The sequence below is a fragment of the Herpailurus yagouaroundi genome, unplaced genomic scaffold (genome assembly GCF_014898765.1).
Source record: "Herpailurus yagouaroundi ecotype Mexico unplaced genomic scaffold, PumYag 29, whole genome shotgun sequence".
Taxonomy (NCBI): domain Eukaryota; kingdom Metazoa; phylum Chordata; class Mammalia; order Carnivora; family Felidae; genus Herpailurus; species Herpailurus yagouaroundi.
In genome coordinates this window covers 66,013,875-66,040,793 of record NW_024412377.1, presented here as the reverse complement: position 1 = coordinate 66,040,793, position 26,919 = coordinate 66,013,875, and the positions used below count along the sequence as shown (strand labels likewise).

Here is a 26,919-nt window from a genome sequence, read left to right as displayed (position 1 = left end):
TTTGACTCTACTGGTCTGTTTTCAGTAGGCTTTTCAAGGGCAAACAGAATGTCTGCCAGCAGCTGTAGACTTTTCACCTTTATTGGAAAGGAGTTCTTTCTCCTGAAACCATAGATCAGTCTAGCAAAAGACTTTTGATTAGTCTTTATTTGATTTAAGTGACCATTCCTGGACTAGTCACTGTAACCAAGTAAGAGGGTATGCATCGTTCTTAAGTCAGAACAAGTAACAAAACCCTGTTAGTAACTGTCAGAAAAATCTATAAGTCACAGTAACAGAAAACACCATTAACAATAGGTTTAATATGTAGGGTTTCTTTTTCTCATATAACAAGGATCTAGAGTGAGGCAATGGCTCAGTGATGTAATGAAAATTTAGACTTTTCTCTTTTGCTTCTACAGTCCTTGACTTGTGGCTTCCTTTTTTTTTTTTTTTTATAATTTTTTTAATGTTTATTTATTTTTGAGAGAGAGAGAAAGACAGAGTGCAAGCAGGGGAGGGGCAGAGAGACAGGGAGACACAGAATCCAAAGCAGGCTCCAGGCTCTGAGCTTCAGCACAAAGCCCGATGCGGGGCTTGAACCCACAAACCACAAGATCCTGACCTGAGCTGAAGTCAGATGCTTAACTGACTGAGCCACCCAGGCACACTAATTTGTGACTTCTTGATTCATGGTCTCAAGGTGACTTTTGTATCTTTAGACCTCACATCTGTGTTCCAGGAAGGAGGGGATAAAGGGGCATGGCTATAGATTTTTACTGTTGCAGTCTAACACTCCTATTATTCTATATAGTCTAATATTCCTATAATCTTGTGGAATTAAGCTTATTCCAAATTGTGGTAGAATTAGGCCAGGTATATATCTGGTGTTCATGTCTTTTATGTATGTGTGTTTACCTTTATGTATAAAATTATACTGTCTTTGAAGTCGTTGATTAATTTGCTTTGTACAGTGATTCACCTTAACAAAAAATTTTGTTTTCTACTGTTTAATGAAGTGTTGCACTAGGTCCTGGGGGTCCTCAAGAGGTAGTAAAGGGATATGATACAGAGCTGACCGGGACCTCAAATTTATATTCAGGGAATTCACACAGTCTAGTGGGGCAAATAGACTTGGGCATAACTATGACACAAATCATTTGAAGAACTAAAATAAAGGCACTAACCACTCATACAATAGAAGGGGGTTAATTTCTGATTGGTGAGAAAAAGAGCAGATTCTTTTTAAGGGTTCCCTTAATATTAGGCTTAGGTTTTTTACCATTTTTTTTTCCTTCTATTAAAGATACACGTCCAAAATAGCACAAGCCTTGGGGCACCTGGCTGGCTCAGTTGACAGAGCATGTGACTCTTGATCTTGGGAATGTGAGTTGAAGCCCTATGTTGGGTGTAGAGAAAAATAAAATCTTTTTTTTTTTTTTTTTAAAGTTTATTTACTTGAGAGAGAGGAAGAGAGTATGAGTTGGGAAGGGGCAGAGAGAGAGAGAGGGAGAGAGAGAATCCTAAGCAGGCTCTGTGCCATCAACACAGAGCCTGACGCGGGGCTTGAACTCACAAACTGTGAGAGCATCACATTAGCTGAAACCAAGAACCAGACACTTAACCAACTGAGCCACCCAGGTGTCCCCCAAAATAAAATCTTTTAGTCAAACAAGCAAGTGGGGCACCTGGGTAGCTCAGTTAGTTGAGCATCCGACTTCTGCTTAGGTCATGATGTCGCGGCATGTGAGTTTGAGCTCCATGTTGGGCTCTGTGCTGACAGCTCAGAGTCTGGAGCCTGCTTTGGATTCTGTGTCTCCCTCTCTGCTCACCCCCACTCGCATTCTGTGTGTGTGTGTGTGTCTCTCTCTCTCTCTCTCTCTCAAAAATAATAAACATTTAAAAACAAGCAAGTGGCATGAGTCTTACATAAATTGTCTGAATTTCTGTTTAGAGTTATTTCTTTAAACTAGGATTACTAAAAGTGGAATTACTGAATTATATCTACAGAGTTTTAAGATTGCTTTCTAGAAAGGTTTTAGTCATTTAAATTTTCTCCAGTAGAATATGAAACTATTCCTTTTACCACACTATTCCAAATACTGAGGAATATTCGTTTTCTTTTTCTTTTTTTTTTTAATACAGATCATGACATATATGATACGTAAATAATAGCATTTCACTGTACTTTATTTATATTTCTTCAATTAGTAGTAAAGTTAAATTTTTTTTCTTTTTTAAAAATTGTTTAAAATTTAAAATTCTTCTTTGAAGAATTGTTTTCTGAACTTTGCCCAAGTATCTTTTGGGTTCTTAGTATTTTTCTTATCCATTTATAGAAGTTATTTATAAATGATTTGCCTTTTGCTTTGAAGGTGCTTTCCAGGTTTTTTCTACCCATCCATCAGTTTTCACCAGGTTTCCAGATGTATGCAGCCTGAGACACCAACTTTTTGGTGTGAACACTGTCAAAGCTTTTATTTCTTGAAGAAGAGTGCTGATTCTGTAGAAGGATCTAATTCGTGTGAATAGAAGTAGCACTGATAGGGGGAAAAGAATATTGGAATCCATGCAGAATTAAGGGGGGTGGGCATTAAGGAGAAAGGATAAAGACTTTATTGCTATTGATGGTGGCAGGAAGAAGCTAAGTAGAAGGTGGCGGCCTGGAATTGGAGTCACTAGGAGCCAGATACCCAAAATGGCATACTATTTAAAGTAGATTCCTCTTTGAGAACTTGAGTCCAGAACTCTTTGACATTTTCTGAGTGGCCACCATCTTATTTGAATGTCTACTGACATAGCTACTGATGAACTCCTAGACCAATATCTACCTCTACCCCAGACTTAAAGGTTGCACTGTATGTAACCCTTCTCCTCTTGTATTAAGTATTAATAATGTAGCAGCGGTGTGCCTCTCACTTCCCCTCCCCTCACATCTTGGTTGTCTTCTGACAACTTCTCTTCATCCTTTCTGTGGGACATTGCCTCATATCAGCTCCGCTGTGATGCATTAATAAAGTTGCTGTATGGTTTAGCTTGTGAAATGGATGTCTGACTGCAGTCTCTGTCTGCTTGAGTCCTTAGTGCCTTCATTCTTCTCATCTTATTCCTCTTAACATTGGCTTTGTCTTTGCTTCAGTTACCCCTACTCTTTGTGCCTCACTGCTAAAGAGCCAGACCTCAGGATTTCTTTCAGCAGTGTTCTGCCAGATGTGCTTATTCTTTCCTGAAAAATAAAATAGCTCTTATTAACACCTGAGTTAATATCCAAAGCATTATGTGTTGAAGGAATATTATCAGCTAAAACCCACTTCAGAGACATTCTCTCACTTCATGATCTAGTCACACTTTTTAACTTGGGCATTTAGAACATTTTAAGAAAGAAGGAAGTTCAGGGAATTAATATTAGATCAGTCATCTCCTTTAAAACTATTTTAGAGCCACAGGCAGGACTTTAGTTACCTCAGAGGATAAATGTTATTGTTATCGTCATTTTATTCATGAGGAAACTGGCTTCAGAGAGGGCAGCATCAGATAGTTAATAAGCAGTAGATCCAGGGCCTAAGCCCAGGTTGGCCTGACTCAAGAGCTAGCATTCTTCATTGCTACAGGTTCATTCTGCCTTCCCATGTATACAGGAATACACAAAGTTTGAGGAGAACATGGAAGCCTCAGTCAGTTTTAAGAGGACAGAGTACTAGAATCCTTCATCCCTGAATGCAAACATGAAATCTGATCTCATCAGAATTGACCTTGTCAGCTTTTAAATTACCTGGGAGAAACAGTTTGATGGATTCAGACTATTTCCTAGTGAACTGAGTTGATATGACATAAGTCACCTCTGTAAAAGCGTGTGTGTAAAATGAAAGGATCAGATGAACTATCAGAATTACTTCTGGTGGTGGCTGTAGAAATTGTCCATTCACAGACTGACTTATTACTAAGGAGTCTAAGGGCATAATATAAAGGAAACACTTGATAGCAAGATAATATTTTTCCATTAAGTAAAAGGATTTAATGTGCCAGGTCTTTACAAATCATACCTAATATGAACCAATAAGAGCTACCGTTTATGAGCACCTGTTATATATCTGGAACTGTGCTTTTTGTATAATAAGCTTTTGAAGCAGATATTATTCCACTTTTATAGAAGAAGAAACTGAGGCTTCACAGGAAAATAATTTTCCCAGTATCACATTCCTAGAAAGTGGCAGGAGCTGGCATATATACAAGCAGCTTAAATTAAAAAACTCATACTCCGTGGGGGGGGGGGGCTGTGTGGCTCAGTCAATTAAGCTTCCCACTCTTGATTTCAGCTCAGGTCATGAACTCACGGTTTGTGAGTTTGAGTCCCGCATCAGGCTCTGTGCTGGCAGTGTAGAGCCTGCTTGGGATTCTCTGACCCTCCCCCCTCCCTCCCCGTTTCTCTCTCTCACAATAAATAAATTTTTTAAAAAAGTCAAAAAACCTCATACTCCAAAGAATCATCCAGGAATGTTCAGATTAAAAAAAAAAAAAACAAACAAACAAACAAAAAAAAAACAAACAAGAACGGGGCGCCTGGGTGGCTCAGTTGGTTAAGCATCCGACTCTTGGTTTCAGCTCAGGTCGTGATCTCACGGTTTCATGAGTTAGAGCCCCACATTGGGCTCCAAGCTGACAGTGCAGAGCCTGCTTGGGATTCTCTGCCTCCCACTCTCTCTGCCCCTCCCCCACTTGCTCTGTGTCTCTCAAAATAAACTTTAAAAAAATTTATTAAAAAAAACAAATTTCAGAATACTAAATTTAACATGATAGTCAATATATTGTTTTAAGAATTTATGGTAAAACTGTGTGTTTGTATAGTAACAAATTATATAATTTTGACAATAAAGGCTTCTTGGTGGAGATGGGTGGAGGCAGACTATGGGATCAGGAAGAAGCACACAGATAATCAATTTTGAAAATAGTGTAGTGTTTTGTTTTTTTTTAATTTTTTTTAACATTTATTTATTATTGAGAGACAGAGAGACACAGAGTGTTAGCAGGGGAGGGATAGAGAGAGGGGAGACACAGAATCTGAAGCAGGCTCCAGGCTCTGAGCTGTCAGCACAGAGCCTGACGTGGGGCTCGAACTCATGAAACGCGAGATCATGACCTGAGCTGAAGTCGGTCGCCCAACCAACTGAGCCACCCAGGCGCCCCGAGAATAGTGTAGTTTTTAAGTTGGATGATTGGTTTGGATATATATTTTTTTTGTACATATTATAAACATTTTAAAGAGCTTGTATGTTTCTGTTATGCTTCTTGTTATTCATTTCACTCCTATAGGAACCTTGATAAAGCAGCTACTAGTAAAATTCAGAGAAGTGCAGTTTTTTCTCTATATGAAACTCATTTAGTATTACCTTAATTTAGGCTCTGATGACAAGATGTAACCACTGGATATACTTGCCATTAATAATTCTTGTGTTTTTTTTTTTTAATTTTTTTTCAACGTTTTTATTTATTTTTGGGACAGAGAGAGACAGAGCATGAATGGGGGAGGGGCAGAGAGAGAGGGAGACACAGAATCGGAAACAGGCTCCAGGCTCTGAGCTATCAGCCCAGAGCCCGACGCGGGGCTCGAACTCACGGACCGCGAGACCGTGACCTGGCTGAAGTCGGACGCTTAACCGACTGCACCACCCAGGCGCCCCTTCTTGTGTTTTTTTAAATGTTTATTTTTGAGAGAGAGTGTGCACACAAGTGGGGGAGGGGCAGAGAGAGAGGAAGACAGAGGATCTGAAGCAGTCTCTGTGTTGACAGCAGAGCCCAGTGCAGGGCTTGAACTTGTGAACTGTGAGATCATGACCTGAGCTGAGCTGAAGTTGGACACTTAACTGACTGAGCCACCCAGGTGCCCCCTCCCATTAATGATTCTTTTTTTTTTTTTTTTAAGAAAAAAAAATTTTTTTTTTCAACGTTTATTTATTTTTGGGACAGAGAGAGACAGAGCATGAACGGGCGAGGGGCAGAGAGAGAGGGAGACACAGAATCGGAAACAGGCTCCAGGCTCTGAGCCATCAGCCCAGAGCCCGACGCGGGGCTCCAACTCACGGACCGCGAGATCGTGACCTGGCTGAAGTCGGACGCTTAACTGACTACGCCACCCAGGCGCCCCTCAGCCCTGTATATTTAAAAGCAATTAAGAGAAAATAGACTTTTGTATTTATCAGATGTTAATCATTTCCGATATTTTTCTCTTCTTCCTGATTATCTGAGTCTATAGTATATCATCACCTTCAGCTTCAAGAATTGCCTTTAGTATTTCTTATAGTGTAGGTCTAATTGTAACCAACTTACTTTAGCATGTTATTATCTGAATGTTTTGATTTCACCATCATTCTTGAAGGGTATTTTTTCTGAATATAGAATTTGGGCTGATAGGTGTTTCCGGGGCGCGCCCCCCCGCCAGCATTTGTGTTTAAAATTTTTCTTAATGTTTATTTTTGAGACAGAGCATGGGAGGAGCAGAGAGAGAGGGAGACACAGAATCTGAAGCAGGCTCCAGGCTCTGAGCTGTCAGCACAGAGCCCAATGTGGGGCTCGAACCCACAAACCTTGAGATCATGACCTGAGCCAAAGTCGGATGCTCAACCAACTGAGCCACCCAGAACTTTTAAAAAAACATTTTATTTATTTATTTGAGAGAGAGAGAGTGTGCTCAGGTACGTGAGCAGAGGGGAGAGAGAGAATCTTAAGCAGGCTCCATGCTCAGCACAGAGCCTGATGCGGGGCTTGATCTCACAACCTTGGGATCATGACCTGAGCAGAAATTAAGAGTCAGACACTTAACTGACTGAGCCACCCAGGCACCTCTCCCCCAGCACTTTAAAGATTTTATTCCACTTTCTTCTGGCCTCAGTAATCTGTGATCATTCAAGTTGTACCCTTGTAAATTGAAAACATCACATTTGCCTCATCCTCTTTATATGTTAAGTAATCTTGAATTTTATCTTACATATTGTGAATGTTATATTGTGGATATTCTAGAGTCTATTTTATTTCTCAAAGTATTATTTGTTTCATTAGTTAACTGGGTTGGAATCAAACTGCACATTCTTATTTAGGGAGGCAGTTCAAATCTTAATTTAGTTCTTTTATCCTTAACTGGAGTTTCTATATAGTACATGAGTAGTTTTGGAGTCATAGACCTGGGCAGAGTTTATTCAAAGACTGTGGGTCTTCTCTTTTCTGGTTTTTCCTCTCAGAATATTCCTCAGTTTGGATTTGTCTGATGTTTTCTTGTGATTAGATTCAGGTTTAACATTTGTGGCAAGAATATAACAAAGGAAATGTTGTATTCTTCTAAATGCATCATGTCTTAGTCAGTTTGGGCTGCTCTAACAAAGTACCACAGACTGGGTAGCTTATAGACAACAGAAATTTATTTGTCACAGTTCTGTAGGCTAGAAGTCTGAGATCAGGGTGCTGGCATGGTTGCATTTTGGTGAGAGCCTTATTCTGAGTTGCAGCCTGCTGACTTTTTGCTATGTCTCATGTGATGGAAGGAGAGAGCTCTGGTTTCGTCAGGCCCTTAGGATGGCACTAATCCCATTCATGAAGCCTCCACTCTCATGAGCTAATTACCACCCAAGGGCTAGGATTTCAACATATGAATTATTGGGGGACACAAACATTCAGTCCATAGGATATCACATGAAGGGGCAAATGATTATCAGTTTGTAGTATTGGCATTGTTAAATTTGATTTTCTAAGGTGGTGTCTACCAAATTTCCTTTTGTAAAGGTACCCTTCCCTTCTTTTGTGGTCAGTATGTCATCTATGGGGTAATACTTTGAGGCTATGTGAATATCCTGTTCCCAAGTAGGCATTTACCCATGGTTTTAGCATCAGTTGGTGATTCTTGCTTAAATTAATTATTAATACAGCAGTAAGTGGTGATTTTTTTCTTTTCTTCCATTCTTCTACATTGATTACCTGACATTCTTCTGTAAAGAGAAATTTTCTCTCCTTATCCCTTGTTAGTATTTTTTTTTAATGTGGAATGAACTCATGGATTCATTGTTTGTTTGTTTAAGATTTTTTATTTTTAAGTAATCTCTACGCCTGTTGTGGGGCTTGAACTCACACCCCCAAGATCAAGAGTCACACACTTCTCCGACTGAAGCCAGCCAGGTGCCCCTGATTCATTTTTAAAATTTAATGTGTTGTAATTCATTCTTCCCAGTAATTTTGTTGTTCAAATTGTTCCAAATTTGACCAATGGAAATCCCTTCGGGTTTTCTTCTGTAACCTCTGGGAATGTGCCCATCAATTTTTTGAGCACTGTCTTTTTACTATAAGAGAGTATGGGGTTACCATGACTTTTCCTGTTCACCCCTGGAATTTGCCATTTATCTAAGGTCTCTGCTCCTAATCATTATGCTGTTTGGCCTTCTGACAATTTTTATTTTTAAGCATTATATATTTATTGTAGAAGGTTTTAGGAAAATTTTATTCAGAAAAAATTCATCCATGACCCAGCCCAATCCAAACCACTGCTATAGCTTGATATGTATCATATATCCTTTTTTTTTTTTTTAACATAGCTTTTGCTAGCAGGTCTTATGTTAAGCCTATTTTTTATTTTCATTGTTTAACCGTATAATGAATCTCTCTGAACCTGTTTTCTAGCTTCAGCAGTTATCAATATATGACAAATCTTTTTTCACTTATAATACACCTCCTATCCACCCCCCACCAGGTTTTGAGGAAGCAGTTTTCAGGTATAACATATTGTCTATACATACTTTAATATGTATCTCTAAAAGATAAAGGCTATTAAAAAAAAATACACTGGGGCACCTGGGTAGTTCAGTTGGTTGAGTGTCCTACTTTGGCTCAGGTCATGATCTCACAGCTCATGAGTTTGAGCCCCACATCGGGCTCTGTGCTGACAGCTCAGAGCCTGGAGCCTACTTTGGATTCTGTGTCTCCGTCTCTCTCTGCCCCTCCCTCGCTGGTTCTCTCTCTCTTTCTCTCTCTCTCTCTGTCTCTGTCTCTCTGACTCTCTCTCCCTCTGACTCTGTCTCTCTCTCTCTCAAAACTAAACATTAAGGGGTGCCTCATGGTTCAGTTAGTTAAGCATCTGACTTTGGCTTAGGTCATGATCTTACGGTTCATGGGTTCTAGCCCCATGTCGGGCTCTATGCTGACAACTTGGAGCCTGGAGCCTTATTTGGATTCTGTGTCTCTCCCTCTCTGTGCCTCCCCACTGCTTGTGCTCTGTCTCTCTCAAAAATAAATAAATGTTAAGAAAAATAAACATTAAAATAAATAAATAAATAATATAGACACAGTACCATTATTATATCAGTCAGCATCTCTCTTTCCCTAATTACCTCATAATTTTTTAAAATGGCTTGTTCAAATCAGGATCCAAACAAGTTGCACACATTTACATTTGGTTGATGTCATTCAAGTCTCTTTTAATCTCAGTTATCCGCCTATCTCTATTTTCTTGACAGTTTATTTGTTAAAGAGACTGGCTTTTTGTCTTTCAGTATTCCTTTTGTGGATTTTGCTGATTGTGTCCCTGTTCTTTTTTTTTTTAATGTTTATTTATTTATAATTTTTTTAAATGTTTATTCATTTCCTGAGAGAGAGAGGGAGAGAGCGTGAGCGAGTGCAATAGGGAGGGGCAGAGAGACAGAGGGAGACACAGGCTCCAGGCTTTGAGTTGTTGGCACAGAGCCCCACACGGGGTTTAACCGACTGAGCAGCCCAGGTGCCCCTAATGTTTGTTTATTTTTGAGAGAGAGAGAAAGAGCATGAACAGAGGAGGGGCAGAGAGAGGGAGACAGAGGATCCCAAGCAGGCTCCATGCTGACAGCATTGAGCCTGACGGCAGGACCCGAACCCACAAACCATGAGATCATGACCTGAGCTGAAGTCAAACGCCCAACTGACTGAGCCATACAGGCACCCCTTCCTGTTTTATCTTTAACATGTTATTCTGTTCTAGACAATAATTTCTGGAAACTTAATAGTTAGATTTGAGGTTTTATCAGGTTCAGTTTGGGGTTTTTTTTGTTGTTTTTTTTAAAGAGTGCTTTATAAGTGATATTGTATATTTCATATTGCATCAGTTTGGGAGGCACATACTATCTGATTATCTTACTTTTATGATTCAGTTGATCAGTAGGATCAGCCTAATCCATTCATTAGAAAGCCGCTAGCTTTCAACTGATGGTCGTTGATGACCATTGCCTGATCTGTTATTTCATCAGGGGTGTCTCCTAATATTTATTTAAACAGGTTTTTTTAAGTTATAAAGTGGTATATATGCTAACTGAAAAAAAAATGGCAACATGGAAAAATAATTACTTCCCCTTCCCGCTTTACATTTAATGTTTTGGTATATTTCTTTTCCGTCTTTTTTTTTTTTTTTTTTTTTTAATTCCTGCATAGTATTTCATCTTGTGTTTGAACATTAGGTTGTTTAAATTTTTCATTGTTATAAATAATGCTTTGATAAGATATCTTTGTCTTATGATCTTGTTTAAAATCAGATGATTTCGGGGCGCCTGGGTGGCGCAGTCGGTTAAGCGTCCGACTTCAGCCAGGTCACGATCTCGCAGTCTGTGAGTTCGAGCCCCGTGTCAGGCTCTGGGCTGATGGCTCAGAGCCTAGAGCCTGTTTCCGATTCTGTGTCTCCCTGTCTCTCTGCCCCTCCCCCGTTCATGCTCTGTCTCTCTCTGTCCCAAAAATAAATAAACGTTGAAAAAAAAAATAATTTAAAAAAAAATAATAATAAAATAAAATCAGATGATTTCTTCAGAATAGATTGCCAAGGTATAATTCATGGGTCATTAGATATGAATTATTTTACAATCCTAGATATATATTGTCAAATTGCTTAAATAAAAATTCTAGCTGTTAAAGAAAAAATTGAACTATAAATACTATACCCAGGTGCTAGTAGGAACTAGACAAGTGACTGTTTTTCTAAGACCTCTAAGTTATTCAGTACCTCATAGATTGAGAAATTTTGCTCATAAAAATATAGTGGTGGTAGACCCTTTATTTCTGTATCTTAAGTAGGATTGTGTGGCTTATGGATTTTCCTCAGTATTTACTCTTGCCTTTAGCTTCAGGGTGGGGGGTCACTGCTGAGAATATTTTTATATGAGTACTTTTGTCTTTATATGGATAGGTATTATGCAAGCCATGCTGACACTTCAGATGCAGGGGATAACTATAGCAGTATTGAAGGTTAGGGTCAATAGCTCAACATTAAGTGTACTTCTTGAAAGCAAGCTTGTCTCTAAACTGGAAAGGAAATTGCTGCAACTTGAATAGGGACAGGGGGCCTCTGTGGCTTCTCTGAAGCAAAGAAGACAGTTTGGTATTGTGGTACTGGCTTTGGAGTCTAACAGACTTGGAATCATATCCAAGACCAGGTATTTACAGAATTGAGGTCTCTGAGTCTTTATTTTGCTCATCTGTAAATAGGACTCAGTGATGCCTGCCTGTTTTAGGTTTTTTTATACTTAGGAAGTGTCAACATAATCATTAGGGTTTTTGAGTTAGATGCTATCTGTAGTAGAATAAAATTATCAAGTCTAGAACCTGAGAAGACAACAAGAATTTATTTATTGATTGGACTGAGGTAGATAGGGCTTTTCTGCTTCAAGTGTTATTTTGGGTCAGGCCTAAGAGACCTTTTCATCTAAGTTATAAAGATATTCTATTGTTCTTAAAGCCAAGAAAATACTCTGGCAAACTTGTGAATAAGAAACTATCTTGCCAAATGAATTCATTAAATATACGTTTATATTGAGTGTCAATTTTATGCCAGGAATGTGGAATGCTGAAGTGATTAAGAGACAATCTGTTGGGGGAGACAAGTAGGTAAGGCAGTAATTAGAGTGTTGTGTGAGAAGTGCTGTGATAGATATGCACATAGAGTCCTGTTTGAGTGTAGAGATTGGGGCCTTCTTGGGTCAGGGAAGGCTTCCTGGGTACTGCCACTGGTGATACTGGGCCTGAGTTATTCTTAGAGCAGTATGGAAGATAGATTGGAGAGACTGAGGCTAGAAACAGGGAGACAAGTAGTAAAGGAGAGTCAGTGGAAGTGGACAGATTTGAGAATCTTTTCGTGAGGGAATCAGTCAAGCTTTTTTGTGACCAGGGATCAGGATGAGAGAAGGCAACTTTGATTTAGGTTTCTGGCTAAGCCCACTGTAGGATGCTCAACTTAGAGAGCCCCCTGAGTAATTCAGAAGTATTGTTTATACTATATTATTTATGTTCCTTTACTGACAACCCCAGTTAATAATTTATATAGCACCTATTATAACCAGGTACTGTTATACAAGCTGAGAATATACCACTGAACAGAAAAGAAGTCTGTGCGCTCATGAAGCTTACATTCTCATGGAAAAAACAGATAATAAGTAAGGCTTAAGAAAAATAAAGCAAAAACCAGGGTATAGAGAATGCCCAGGACAGGGAAGGTGGTAGGAGGCCATGGGGAGCTCTTAAATGAAAAGATCAAGGAAGACTTCTTGAGGTGATTTTTGAATAGAGTCATTCTAGGTAAAGGGAATAACTATAAATGCCCTAAAACAAGAGTGTGCTTGGCATGTTTCTACAGCATCAGGGAAGCCACAACGAGTGTAGTGGGATGAACAACAGGGGAAAAGAGAGGAAAGATCAGATCAGTGACCAGATCATCTGGGGTTTTGTACTTCATTCTAAATATGATGAAATGCCATGGAACAGTTGGGAGCAAGGGTGTGATATAATCCAACTCTGGCTACTGTGTGAAATATAGTCTGTAAAGGGCCAGGGGCAAAAGTAGATGTGAACAGACTAAGGAGGAGGCTTTTGCAGTATTCCAGGCAGAGTCTAATGTGATAGTAGATGATAGTGATAGTTGTAAGGTAAAGAAGTTGCCAAATTTGGGATGTATATTGAAGGTTGATCCTACAGTATTTGTTGGAATCTGAGGGAAGGAGAAAATTCAGGTGACACCAAGTTTTGTCCTAAAGCAGCTGGGTTAATGACTCCATTTTTTGAGTTCGGGAAATACAAGGGATCCAGAATAGCCAAAACAGCCCTGAAAAAGAACAAAGTTGAGGGTTCATACTTCCTAATTATATAACTTACCAATTGAGACCGTATGGCACTGGCATAAGGAGATTAGATAGATAGATAGATAGATAGATAGATAGATAGATAGAATTGAGAGTCCAGAATTAAAACCATACATTTATAGCTAACCAGGTTTTGACAAGGCTGTCAGGATAGTTCAATAGGGGTAAAATAGTCTATTCAACAAATGGTACTAAGACAACTTAATATCCATATGCAGAAGAAAAAGTTTGACCCCTACTTCACACTGTATACAAAAAAATATATCAAAGATCTAAATGTAAGTACTAAAACTCTTAGGGGTAAATCTTATGACCTTAGATTTGGCAATGGATTCTTAGATCTGACACCAAAAGTATAAGCAATACAAGACAAAAATAGATAAATTAGATTACATCAAAATTTAAAACTGTTGTGTATCAGACTATTTTAAGTGGCCTAATATACTGGTAAATAACAGTTGCTGTAGGGGGCAAACGACAGAAAAAAATTTTGAGGAAATGATGGCTGAGAAAATTCCAAAGTTGATGACAACTATAAATCTGTAGATCCAATAAGTTCTATGAAGCACAGGAAGAAGAAATATCATCATAAACTTTAAAAAGCACACCATGGGGTGCCTGGGTGGCTCAGTCGGTTAAGCAGCTGACTTCGGCTCAGGTCATGATCTTGCGGTACGTGAGTTCGAGCCCCGCGTCGGGCTCTGTGCTGACAGCTCAGAGCCTGGAGCCTGTTTCAGATTCTGTGTCTCCCTCTCTCTGACCCTCCCCCATTCGTGCTTTGTCTCTCTCTGTCTCAAAAATAAACATCAAAAAAAAAAAAAAGCACATCATAATTGGTGCGCCTGGGTGTCTCAGTCAGTTGAGTGTCGGATTCTTGATTTTGGCTCAGGTCATGAGCCCAGGTTGTGGAATCAAGCCCTGCATCAGGCTCCATGCTAAGTGTGGAGCCTGCTTGGGATATTCTCTCTCAATCAATCAATCTCTGTCTCTCTCTGTCTCTCTCTGTCTCTCTCTCTCTCTCTCTCTCTGTCCCTCTCCTCCATTTGTGCACTCTCTCACCCTCAAAAAAAAAAAAAAATAACACATCATAATCAAATTGCTTAAAACTAGAGATAAAGAAAAAAAAAAAACTAGAGATAAAGAAGAAGTGGGGCGGGTTGGGGGGGGTGGTGCCTGGCTGGCTGAACATGCAGCTCTTGATCTCAAGGTCATGAGTTCTAGCCCCACATTGGGCATAGAGTTTACTTAAACAAACAAACAAACAAACAAAACCCAGAGATAAAGAAAAAAACCTTATAACCTTCCAGAGAAAAAAGATACATTACATGCAGATAGAAAACATAAGAATTAATCAGATTTCTTGTTGGGAACAACACAATCAAGAAGACATTGGGGCAGAATCTTTCAAAATACTGAAAGAAAAAGATTAGTATCTGTATCTAGCAGAATCTAAATTTCTGTACCCAGCAGAATATTTCAAAAACGAGGGCTACCAAATATAATAAAGTATCTTGGGTTGGATCCTAGAATTTAAAAAAGGGAGGTCATAATGGAAAAACTGGTGAAATTTGAATGAAGTCTAGAGTTCAGTTAATAGCTATGTGCCAGTGTAAATGTTTTAGTTCTGACAAACGTACCATGGTTACATAAGGTGTTAACATTAGGAGAAAGTAAGCGAACGTTATAAAGAAATCTCTGCACTATCTTTCCAACACTTTACAAATCTAAATTATTCCAAACTAAAAATGTTATTAAAAATTTAAAAGATGAAATAGAGACTTTTCAGATATACTGAAAGAATTCATCACCAGAGACCTACCCATAAGATAAAGTCCTTGAGGCAACAGGAACACTGCAATGGACTAGATTGTGTCATCACCCCTCATGGGACTGAGGAGCTGAATTTTAAATTATGTTTAATTCTAATTAAGATTTAAATTTAAATAGCCACATGTCTCAGAAAATATAGATAATTCTAATGATGCGTTTTTGTTGGGACTAGTCTTTTGGGAGAGGCTGACAACATTGAGACAGGCAACATGCAGGTATAACAAGCCTTCCCTTCTTGTACCTTCCACTGAGGAAGTGCTGGGTTGGAGGATGGCTGGTCTTAGCAGGACCATACACAGTTCTGTGGCCTTCCATTTTTTTCTGCTGAGATGGTTTTGAGTTTGAATGAGACATACTGATTAGACTGTTATTCTGCCAAGTCTCTCTTCTTTGTATGTATAATTTCCATTCTCCTCAAGGGACCATCTTCATTATTTACAGTTTCAGGCCACATGTTTTTATTGTTGATTGTGTATCTTCTGTGCATTGTGGAAACAAATGTTTATATGATATTGATAATTGTTCTTTAATACTTTATTTACTTTACCATTTTGTTTGTATAAATTAGTATGAGAACTAAAGATTAAGACTTAAATTATAGATAAGCTGGGTCGTGGGGGTGGCTCAGTTGGTTAAGCGTCTGACTTCAGCTCAGGTCATGATCTCACAGTTTGTGGGTTCAAGCCCTGCGTCGGGCTGCGTGCTGACAGTTTGGAGTCTGGAGTCTGCTTCAGGTTCTGTGTCTCCCTCTCTCTCTGCCCCTCCCCCGTTCACATTCTGTCTGTCTCTCAAAAAATAAATAAACATTCAAAGACAATTAGAAAAAATAATAGGTAAGCTATTTGGCACTTATTCTAAGGGTAGTCTTAAATCTTTGGATAAAGCTAAGAAATCTGGAAGGATAATGGAATCATATAATAATAGCAACAAATGTTTGCTGAGGGCTTTCTGTGGGCTGGACACTCAACAATTTATTTGGATTAAATTAAATCCAAATTATTTGGATTATCTGATATGATCTTTACCAAAACCTCAGAGGATAGGTGCTATTATCTCTTTTTGTAGGTAATTCTACTGATACTCAGGTTAAGTAACTTGCCATAGACAACACAGCTGGTAGAATCCCAACTTGGACAACTCTAAAGTCAATGCACTTTATTCTGCTGGGTGTTACAGCTTCTTTTGTATATTAACAGTGCCAAACCAAGTCCCAAGCACAGCTCCTTAGGATGTTTTCCATTCAGTTCTGTAAAGGCCTGAGTTAATGGTCATAGGTTTATAAGTGGCTCTGTCAGGTCTCAGTGATATCCCTTCTTTCTGTTTTGCTTACCTGGCCCTGGTAGTTGCTTTCCTGGTAGTTATCTGTCCTCAGATTCCATTGTTCCCTTTTGAAATCTTTGACCGTTGTCACCAGTAGTTAGGTTTTTGGACTTAAGTTTAATACTGAAATTTCTTCCTATAGCTATTTGAAATGGCTGTCTTGGCCCTCAGAAACCAAAGTAGGAGGCTCTTTTAGAGCAACATATTCCTTCATGCTTCTTTGTAAGGGCTATAGGTTTCTAAGACAAAATATAGCTGCAGAGTCAGTCCAGTTTACTCTGATCATAACATTTAATAATAAAATTAGCATATGGTTTACAGCTGTCTGCCTAGTCTCTCCCCTCAAATTCTTTTCCACTCATTTACCACTTACAACTTTTTATCTTCCCTCCCGTTCCCTCTTATTTCTCAGGAAAGGCAGCCTACTCTTGTAGAACAACATATGCATCTTTATTTATTTATTTAATTTTTTAGGATTTTATTTTTAAGTAATCTCTACACCCAGCATGGGGCTCAAAACTACAACCCTGAGATCAAGAGTCAAACACTCCACTGACTGAGCTAGCCAGAAACCCCAACATAAGCTTCTTTAAAGTTAGACTTGTATTGCGTTCCTGGTGCCATGTTTCTTTTGTTGTTGTTTTAGCTTTGTGATATTGATTAAGTTATTTAATATTTCATCATCTGTAAAAATACAGGTAATCATATATGCCTTGCAGGATTATTGTAAAGAATTAGAGATGATGTTTATAAAGTCCCTGGCACAGAGAAGGTCCTCATAAAACAAGAACTTTTTTGAATACATTGCTATGATTTAATTTGGCAAATATTTATTAGCACCTAATCAATGTTGGACTCTACTGAGGATTCTGAAGAAACAACAAAACCTAGAATCTCTAAATTCAGAAAGTTATATAGTGTAGGACACTGACATATAAACAAATAACAACAGAAAGGCACTAAGTACAATAGAGGTATATATAAAGTGCTAGAAGCAATTAATTATTTTTCCAGCTTTGCCTGTGGAGTGCTTTCCAAGTATTTCTTTTGGAAAAATACTTGGTAGTCAAGATGGGGGACAAATAGAAAGAAAGAGAAAAAAAAAACAACAACCCTTAAAGGTTTCTGTAATCCATGAGGTGCCAACCTTTTGAGAATTGATTTCAGCAAGACACTTGATAAAATCTCTCATGAAGTCCTTGTACATAAGATGGAGAAATGTGGGATGGCTGATAGAATAGGATTTGAAGATGGTTATACAACTGTGTCTGGGATGTTTTCTCCTATAGTACTTTCTGTTTACTTATAAAATCTCTGGGTTGGAAGGAACCTTAGAAATAGATATATAGTATACTCTAACTTGTACCTAACACCTCTCTACTGTCTCTTTTCTCTTCCCTTTTAATTTTTAATTCAACAATACAGAAAAGTATATAGTACAAAATATGCCTCTCTCTCCAATTCCATTCCCCAAATGTCCCTGACATCCTCCCCAGAGACCAACGCTATTAATAGTTGCTTGTGTATATGATCTTCTTTTATTACGCGTATCTTTTTACACCTTGTATCGTAATTGAGTATATATGCTGTCTCCCTTAGTAAGTTGTAAGCTCCTTAAGAGCAAGGACCCTACCACATGATTTCCTATATCTCTCTAAAAGTACTTGTACATTGAAGGTTCTCAATAAATATCTGCTTGATTAAGTGTTTAAATGAAATTTGGACCAGGGAGAAGACAGGCTTCTTTAGTAAAATGCCACAGTTTTCTGTCCTTGGCCATATCATTTATAACTTGGATGGAGATGTAGAAAGCATGGTTGTCATGCTTGTCATGCAGATGACACAAAGATGGAAAAGAGAGCTGATAACATCAGATGACAGAATTAAGACTGCAGATGATCCCAACAGACTAAAATGTTCAGCTGAAAAAAAAAAAAAAAAAAAAACAACCACCAGGGATAAATATAAAGTCCTGTTTTTAAGGGGGGGAAATAACCAATAGCTTAGTTGTTTTATACAATACCCAAGTATAGAATTAGGAGACTTGTCTTGATGATAATTTATTTGACGATGATTTGGGAGGGTAGGGGATGGATCTTAGTTGCCTTTAAGCTCACTTTAAGCTTAATTTAAGATTGTCAATAAAGCAAATACAGCTTTGGCTGAATTAGTGGAATATGAGTCTAAGTGGGTTAGTTTGTGGTTCTTGTGTTCTCTCTACTAGTCAGACTGCTTATTGAGTATTAGGTCCATTTTGGAGTGCCACACATTTAAAGAGAGCCTGACAAATTGAGGTGTATATAAAGGAGGTTAACTAGGAATATAAAACTTGGGTATAAGAATCAGACTGGTATAGATCTCTCCTGGGTTCTGTCACTTAGCAATTGTGATAGCTTGGCAAAGTCATTTCCTCTGAGTTTGTTTCCATACCTTTAAAGTAGGGCAGAATAATAATACCAATCTGGAGGATTATTATAAGGATTAGAGCTAACCAATGCAATCAAAATTTTCTGCGGTCATTAGAAATTAGATTAATGACTAAGTATAGTCCCTGCTTTGAAGGAGGTTACATTTCAAGTGGAGCAGACAACTGAGTAAATCCAAGATTGTAATGTAGCTTGTTAAGTTTTCAGAGAATTGACTTACATAAAAGGGGGTAGACTTATTGATAGAGCCCCCAGTAAATACAGATTGAGTCATATTGTTGTGTAGCAGTAGAATGAGTTTCCCTAGGAGAAAGTGAATTCCCCTCAGTGAATGGATATAATCAAGTTGAGACTAGGTGATTATTTGTTGGGGATGCTTGCAAGGCATTTTTTATGAGTAGAAGGTTGGACTAGAAGGGTTGGCAGACTCTGGCCACCAGGGGCCAAATCTAGCCAGACATCTGTTTTTGTAGATACAGTTTTACTGGAGCATACCACACCCAGTTATTTATGGGTTGTTGATGGCTGCCTTCCTGCACCGTGCAGAGTTGAGTAGTGTGACAGAGACCATATGGCCTGCCAAGCCTAAAGTATTTACTGTTTGGCCTTTTAGAGAAGAAGTTTGTTGACTCCTGGACTAGATCAACGCTTCACAACCTAAATTATTTTGTGAACTGCTAACCTTCCTAAATTCTCTGACATGGGGATTTCAAGTCAAGAGGGAGGAAGGCAAAATTTGAAGTTAGATGGTTATAGTTTTTCTTGTTGGCAAGGAATGAAGACTGCAAAATAGTTGATTAACCTCTAAGACCTTTTAAGAGACTGTGATTTTATAAACAGATGCTTTGGGTGTGAGACAAAGTATTATTTATATGCCACCTGGGCTAAAGCTATCTGTACCCACTAGAACTGGGAAGTGGTCCTAGTGTAGTGGGAAAAACTGGTTGTGTTCACCATTGTGAGTTTGTTTCCTCACTTGTAATTGGAACACTTTCTATACTAAAGATTGGAACTAATGTGTGTACTCAGATAGATGTAGCTATCGTTACTATATTCCATAGACTACCTGATTGGAGTGTATGTCACACCAGATAGAATTTTGGTTGGTAAAGTATAAATCCCTCCCTTGAGTGCTGCTAGTTGGGGTACTACTCAAAACCCTTTCCTTGTGTTGACTAGATTTTTATTTATTATTATTATTATTATTAATTAATTAATTTATTTATTTATTTTAGAGACAGAGAGAGAGAGTGCCCATGTGCAGGTAGGGGAGGGGCAGAGGGAGAGAGAGAGAGAATCTTAAGCAGGCTCCACACCCAGCATACAGCCCTGCCACAGGACTCTATCTCATGACGCTGAGATCATGACTTGAGCTGAAATCAAGAGTTGGATGCTTAGCCGATTGAGCTACCCAGGCATCCCTGGACTAGATCTTTAGATCTCATGGCAAATAGGGAATAAATCGATCTTATTAGCAAATATAGGAATATCTTGTGGCTGGCAGCTTCAATTCATACATTACAGGTGTTACTCTCTTTGCTAGAAAAGGCAGAGATTTTGCAGACACAGTGCACTTCTCCCAGTGGAATATGATTTTAAACTTCTTCCCATACATTTTGTCTTTTATATTCAGAATCTACTTCCAACTAACAGTTTTCTTTCTTTCTTTTTCTTTCTTTCTTCCTTTCTTTCTCTGTCTCTCTCTACCCCTCCCTGCCCCTCCCCTCCTTTTTTTTTTTTTGAAAGTGTTGACTCGGAGACAAAAAGAGGCCAACAGCAAGAGCAAGAGTGACAGTGAGACAACTGCCCAAACTTCCCTAGACATTGACAAGTAAGTGACTATGTCGTGTTTTCAGAGCTCTTGTCTAACATACCATTGCTTGGACTGAATAAAGAGACCTATTCCTCTCTACCCTGGGTTTCTTTGGCTTTCCAGTCACTTCATTGCTTTGATATCTGAATCTATTTTTCTTATTCCCAATTTATGTTAATGCAGGTGGCCTCTATCTTTTTGAATTACCCTTAAAATATTCTACCACCCATTCCATTTCCACATTCTGTTTTCTTTAAATTTGCATTTTGGTGTTTGGTACTTTTGGGAGCAGTGAGCTATTTTGCGATGTAATGGCACAGAAGTTCAGTTGCAAAAGGTTGGGCAATCTAAGTGACTTCCTTGGGTTATAGGTTGCAGCTTGACTAAGAAAGTATATTCTAAAGGGTGGTTGGGTAGAAGTGATGCCCCCTGAAAGGAAAGACATTACCAACAATACATTAAAGCAGTCATTAGGCAGAAATGTTTATCTTTGAAATACAGATCTTAGACCCTAAATTTCAAGGCTGTCTTCCCTAATCCAGTTGAGTGGAGCTGATCACTTGCTCCTTTTGGAATCCTAACATGTGGACATTCCTCTATGACTGTATTGCATCCCATCCCACTATATTGCAGTATTTTTTTTTCTTTTTTTTCATTTCTGTCTCCTTGGGTAGACTGTGAATTTTGAAGGCAGATACTTGCCTTCATTCATGTTTATATCCTCAGCATCTAATAAAATGTGTCTGAGACAGCAAAAACAATAATAGCTCTTTGTTGAACACCTAATATTATGTACCAGCCACTGTGCTAAGTGTTTGATGTACTTTGTAACTCTCACAATAGCTGATAAGATAGTTATTCTTTCTTTCTTTTTTCTTTTTAAATAGATAAGGAAATTGAAGGGAAATTATAAGTAATTGGTTAAAGATCATGTAGTGAGAACTGGCAAATCCTGACTCCAGAACTTAAGCTCCTTCCACAGTGCTGCTATCTCATGTAGTAGGAGATGACTGTATGATTTTTGCATTAATTCATAAATTTTAAAAGGTACACTGATCTAGATTTTCTCATAAGGCAGAGTTTTATTTATATTCTTCCAGATGATTGAGTATATGAGATAATTTTTTCTCCTATTTTTAAAGACCTCCAGAGAAAGTTTTCTGTAGAGCTAATCCAGATTTCTCTTGCTGTATAGTAACTGAATAGTTATGACCAGAAAGAGAAATCTAAAATAGCAGCCTTTAGAAAGTTTTCTTTAGCTTCTTAAAATGAAGATGATCTTAAGAGTCTAGAAGACCTGGTTTCTGACAATTATTAGCTATAGAACCTTGGGGAGAATAGTACTTTCTTAGTAGGGCCAAAGAATTAATTGAGAAGTTGTGTTTAAAGGGCTTGGTACCAGTTCCTACCACAGAGAAAATAATAAGTGCTTATTTTCTTCCTTTGTCCCCATGATTCCATTGTCACAGATGCCCAATGAATCTTACTTCAAGGACACAGTTTCCTCTCTTTCTACAGATTCTACTATTATAAAAGATAAAAATAACTATGTAGGTGAAGTTACTCAAAAGTCTCTGGCAGAACCACATGGTTTTGGTAACTTCCTAGTTGATGTTGCAGGTTGTAAAATTAAGGAAGTCAGCATACAGAGTCAGACAAGTTCATCCACCCTGGTAAAAAATGTCATCTTGATTTAATTCTCATGGTTGTCTAAATTTTAACTTCCCTTTGAAAAAACTATTACACTTAATTTCAGAAGAGTTTGACAGAATATTTTATGTCTGAAGAGCAATCAGCATTGTTTGAGATAGTTAGAAGAGCTGATTTCATTACCATCCCACTGCTGCAACAGCAGGGTACAGAGAAACAGCCAGGGAAAACCGCTAATCACTCAGTCCTTTTGATTGGCGTCAGGTTAGTTTTATTGGCCATCCTGCTGAGCGAATCTGCATTGGTTGACATGTCTCCTCCACCGAATAACGTAAAAACACAATTGAGACAGAGTAACATAAAAACACAATTTGAGACATATCCAGGAGCCCAGAGGCAAAAGCAAATCTTAAAACTGCTCTTTCCCCCTTCCTTCTGATTGGCTAGGAATGAGAAGTGTTATCTCTGTAAATCCCTGGTCCCATTCAGAGAGTATCAGAGTCATGTAGAGTCCTGTCTCCAGCTTGCAAGGGGTGACCAAGGAGATGGGCCTGAAGAGAGTGGGAGGATCTGCTCAGCTATGGAGGAGAAGTGGCGGCAGCGCCTGAGGAACCCAAAGGTATGTATGGAATGTTTTAGGAAGCTCTCCAAAGTTCTGTTCTATGCTTTTTTCTTCTTCCTTCCTTTTCTGCTTATCTAGAAACAAGATTGCATTTTAAAATTATATTTTCTTTCAATTAAAAAGTATATATGCTCCTTGTAGGAAATATAGGCAGTTCAAAAAAATATGAAGAATCAGGAGAAATTAAGAAATTATTACCCATAATTTAGCTACTCAGAGATAACAACTTTTAGTATTTTGGCCAATTTTTTCAGTCTTTTTTTTTTATGCATATTTCATGTGAGACCACACTATATATGCACATATATATGTGTATGTGTGTGTGTGTGTGTGTGTGTGTGTCTACATAACATTGTAGCATAAACACCTTCCTGGGTTTATTTTCAAACTTTTTTTTAAATTACTCTTAAAACTTACATCACACAGAAGTCACATAACCATTCACATATTATTGGGCATTTAGGTTCTTCCCAATTCTTTTGTATTACAAGATTGTATTTAAAACATTAATCTGTGTACCACTTACTGTTTCCTAGAATAGATTTCCTGAAGTGGAACTCCTAGGGGAATGGATATAAACATTTTAAAATCTGTTGAAACATATCACCAGGGGCGCCTGGGTGGCTCAGCTGGTTAGGCAGCCAGCTCTTTATTTCAGCTCAGGTCACGATCTCACGGTTCGTGAGTTCGAGCCCCACATTGGGCTCTGTGCTCACCGTGCGGAACCTGCCTTGGATCCTCTGTCTCCCTCTTTCTGGCCATCCCTCTCTCTCTCTTTAAAAAAAAAAAAAAAAAAAAAAGAAACATATCACCAAATTCTTCTCTTGAAAGGATATCCAGTCATATCCCCACTGCCAGGAGCATATTTGAGATCAACTCTGTTTAACACCTTGTGAACCTGGTCTTAGGAAGCTGTGAGGTCTGGCCACTAGTTACTGGGAAGATGAATGTGCTTTCTGGGCTTTGCAATTAGATCAGCAAGAGCAAGTCTTGGCTTAGAGATCAAAGATAAAGCAGCAGCTCCATATTCTGTGTTTACTAACTTAGCAGTCACTGCACACTAAGGTGAAGAGCCATTATCTATCATGACAAAAGAAAGGGACTCTCCTATATCAATGGGGTGATTTTGAGGGTAGTGATTTGGAGTTGGGGATTATAGGTAAATGCTTATATTGTAGAGCCTGTTTATTCTTCTGGCATCACTATCCCTAGAGGCTACCGTGAAACTATTATTTTCTATTTTAAATCTCTCCAAATCTATCATGGTCAAAGGCTACTGTTCTTTAATATGATCTTGGTGGAATAATTTGCTTTGACTCTGGTATCCATTCTTGGATAATATTCTTGGCATAAAGATGTATTCTTTTCATCATCACAGTTTGTGTTTTTACTTGTGTACCCCGTTTATTAGAAAGCAAAAGACTTTCCTAGAGCTGTGTCCCACATTCCTTCTCTCCTGGAGACAGGTGTGATCTGGGCTAAGGAGGTTATATTTTAGACTCTCTGCCATGAGATAACTCTTTCATCTGTTTTTCTCTGTCACAGGAAAAAAAACGCAGTGAAGGCCGACTCCTCAGTCTCTTGGAACAGTCTGAGCAGAAGACTGCAGGTGAAGACTTCAGGACCAATTTTCTGGGCTTCTGTCAAAGGCCCAGTAAAAATAGCCACTGAGAACTCATTGTTTGTTGGAGTTATGTGGGTATACATTTGACCCAATCAGCCAGCCTTTTAGACTCTAAGTTGTATCTCCCTAAAGAAGATGAGGACACACCCTGTCTTGTTCATCATGTGTTTCATTTCAGGCTTTATAAAGCCTGTTGAGTGGGAAAAAAAAAAATCCAAATCATAGAAGAATGACACAGCCCTAAATACCTTCTAAAGGAACAGTCTTGGAAAACCAGACATGTAGACATTTCTTCCTCCTTCTAATGTTTTGTGCATTATTTATGTGTCACTTTTAGTTTTGTGTCCCAATCTATGCTCCTGAGGGATTATAGGAAGTAACTCTCTCTTTGTGCCTAGTATTTATGGAGCAGTAGAGTGGATTGGTTAAGAGCATTGCATGAAGTTAGTAACACCAACTTCATAGATTGTAAGGATTATATCTAGTAAAGCTCCAAACAAATTCTCTGGCATAAGTAGGCTCTTGGTAAATGTTAGCTGCTATTATTACTATTGTTATTTGTTGCTATTGTTAAAATTCACTACATGTAGATGGAAGAGGAGCTTTTGCTTAAGCCTGGGGAGATTTGCCTACCTTCTAGTTCTGGTAGTTCATTCTCACAAATAAATCTGTTTTGCCTCATGATGACTATAAAAAGGCAGCCTCTCCAAGCCCTACGCCCTGCTGCCTCTAGATCAGCATGTTCTGAATCTCTGCAGGTGGCAGAGTTCCCTTGGCAACTCCTTGTACCTCAAGTCCAGATTTGAAGTAGATTATTCAGAGGTTGTTCATTCAAAAGTGTTCACCTCGATACTTCTGCAGCTGAGTCTATTGGATGCTAATACTAACATTCCATTGGTCTGAGGCTTGGGGATCTGAACTACCTGGATAAGACTGATGAAAAGCAGTGCCCAGAAAATAGGAAGCACATGAGCAGTGAGAAGTAGTATGATTACAACACTTTTAACAGCATTACTACTTTTTCTCTCTTATTACAGATGCAGAAATAAAGACCAAGTCTAAAGAAACAGGAGGCCTCAGGTGAATTGGGGTATACATTGAAATATGACTGTGAGCAGTTCTAAAAAAGTGTAGGCCTGGTCCTGGGTTCCGTGGATAATGTGATATTCAAACCATTGAAGGTAGAAATCACCATGGAACTGTGTGACCTCTCTCTGTGATCCCTCCCCCAATCCCCAATATATCTTGGCTAAGAATTGGATGGCTAGTTCAATTTCATGGCATAAAAACAGGCAGAGCAAGAGCTATGACTTATTCTTCCCTCCCAACCGTAGTCTTCTGACTTAGATTTCAAGAAGTTTGGGAATTTGGTAAAAAAAAAAAAAAAAAAAAAAATTAAAAAAAAAATGGGAATTTGGGTCTGAATTCTCATTCTCTCACTATCTGTGTGGCTTTGGGTTTATAATTTACCCAGTGTCCTCATCTGCAAAAAGGGAATGATAGTAGTTATCTGGTTGGATTATTACAAAGATTATATGAACTGATAATGTATGTAAAAGCCCCTGGTACAATGCATGATACATACTTAGTGCTTATTAGTAGGTATATATTGAATTCTGAATTTTTTCCCCTTCTCTCTAGGGTGCCCTCGCTAGGGATGGAAGAGGCAGGCTGCAGCAGAGAGATGCAGAGTTCCCCTGCACATCTTGACTTAAACGAATCTCCCATCAAGTCTTTTGTTTCCATTTCAGAAGCCACAGATTGCTTAGTGGACTTTAAAAAGCAACTTACTGTCCGGCCAGGTAGCCGGACACGGGCCAAAGCAGGCAAAGGAAGAAGGAGAAAACTCTGAATTTCTAGGGTCCAGAGTTCACAAAACCATTAGCGATAGGGGTGGGCCATGGTCATTAAGCCTTAGTGGCCCCTATTTCATTGTTGAGCAAGTTTTGGCCCTACAGGTTTCACCACCAGCACCCACTCAGCATTCTTGTTTTGATGTTTTCTATAAGCTATACAGACATTGTGTATAGTATTCTGTTTTATAACAATCTGGATTCACTTATAGTTAAAAGAAAATTTAAATATATTTATCTATGTTTGTATGAAATATTATTTCAATAAGATGGAGATTTTACTTTTTTTTCTCTGTGTTACTGGATTTGGGTTGGGAATATTTAAATGTGGAGCTAGTTCTGAGACTCCTAAATTACATGTTTCCAAATTAATTCCATTACTGGTCTTTGACATACTGCCGATATTCACTGAATGTGTAGTGTGCAATTCTAAGCATTGTGTGGTTACTTCCTTGACCTTTTCTGACATCATTGTGGAAGGTGCCAAGGCATCAGATCCTACCTCTTATTTTGCTGTCCCTACCATTCGGTGACCTACCACTTCATCTTGCTGCCTCACCTAGTTAAGAATTCTCAGCCAGAGCATAGGACCTTTGAGGAATTGAATGCTCTGTTAGTAGCTCCTATGCAAAATTATTTTTCTTCCTAGATTAACCAGTGGGGATGCCAGGGATATCT

The 26,919-nt window shown here is 38.6% G+C and overlaps 1 protein-coding gene across 4 annotated transcripts in view; it reads left to right on the top strand.

The window, feature by feature from the left end:
• Window positions 1-26,613, top strand: part of UIMC1 (ubiquitin interaction motif containing 1) — a 116,044-nt gene extending 89,431 nt beyond the window's left edge. For all 4 annotated transcript variants that reach the window (XM_040446055.1, XM_040446035.1, XM_040446065.1 and 1 more), the window contains 5 exons: window positions 20,426-20,510; window positions 22,590-22,761; window positions 24,310-24,373; window positions 25,426-25,468; window positions 26,030-26,613. In XM_040446055.1, coding sequence (XP_040301989.1) covers window positions 20,426-20,510; window positions 22,590-22,761; window positions 24,310-24,373; window positions 25,426-25,468; window positions 26,030-26,240 — 575 coding nt within the window. In that variant the 3' untranslated portion in view covers window positions 26,241-26,613. The remainder of the gene's footprint in view (window positions 1-20,425; window positions 20,511-22,589; window positions 22,762-24,309; window positions 24,374-25,425; window positions 25,469-26,029) is intronic.
• Window positions 26,614-26,919: the final 306 nt, after the last annotated feature.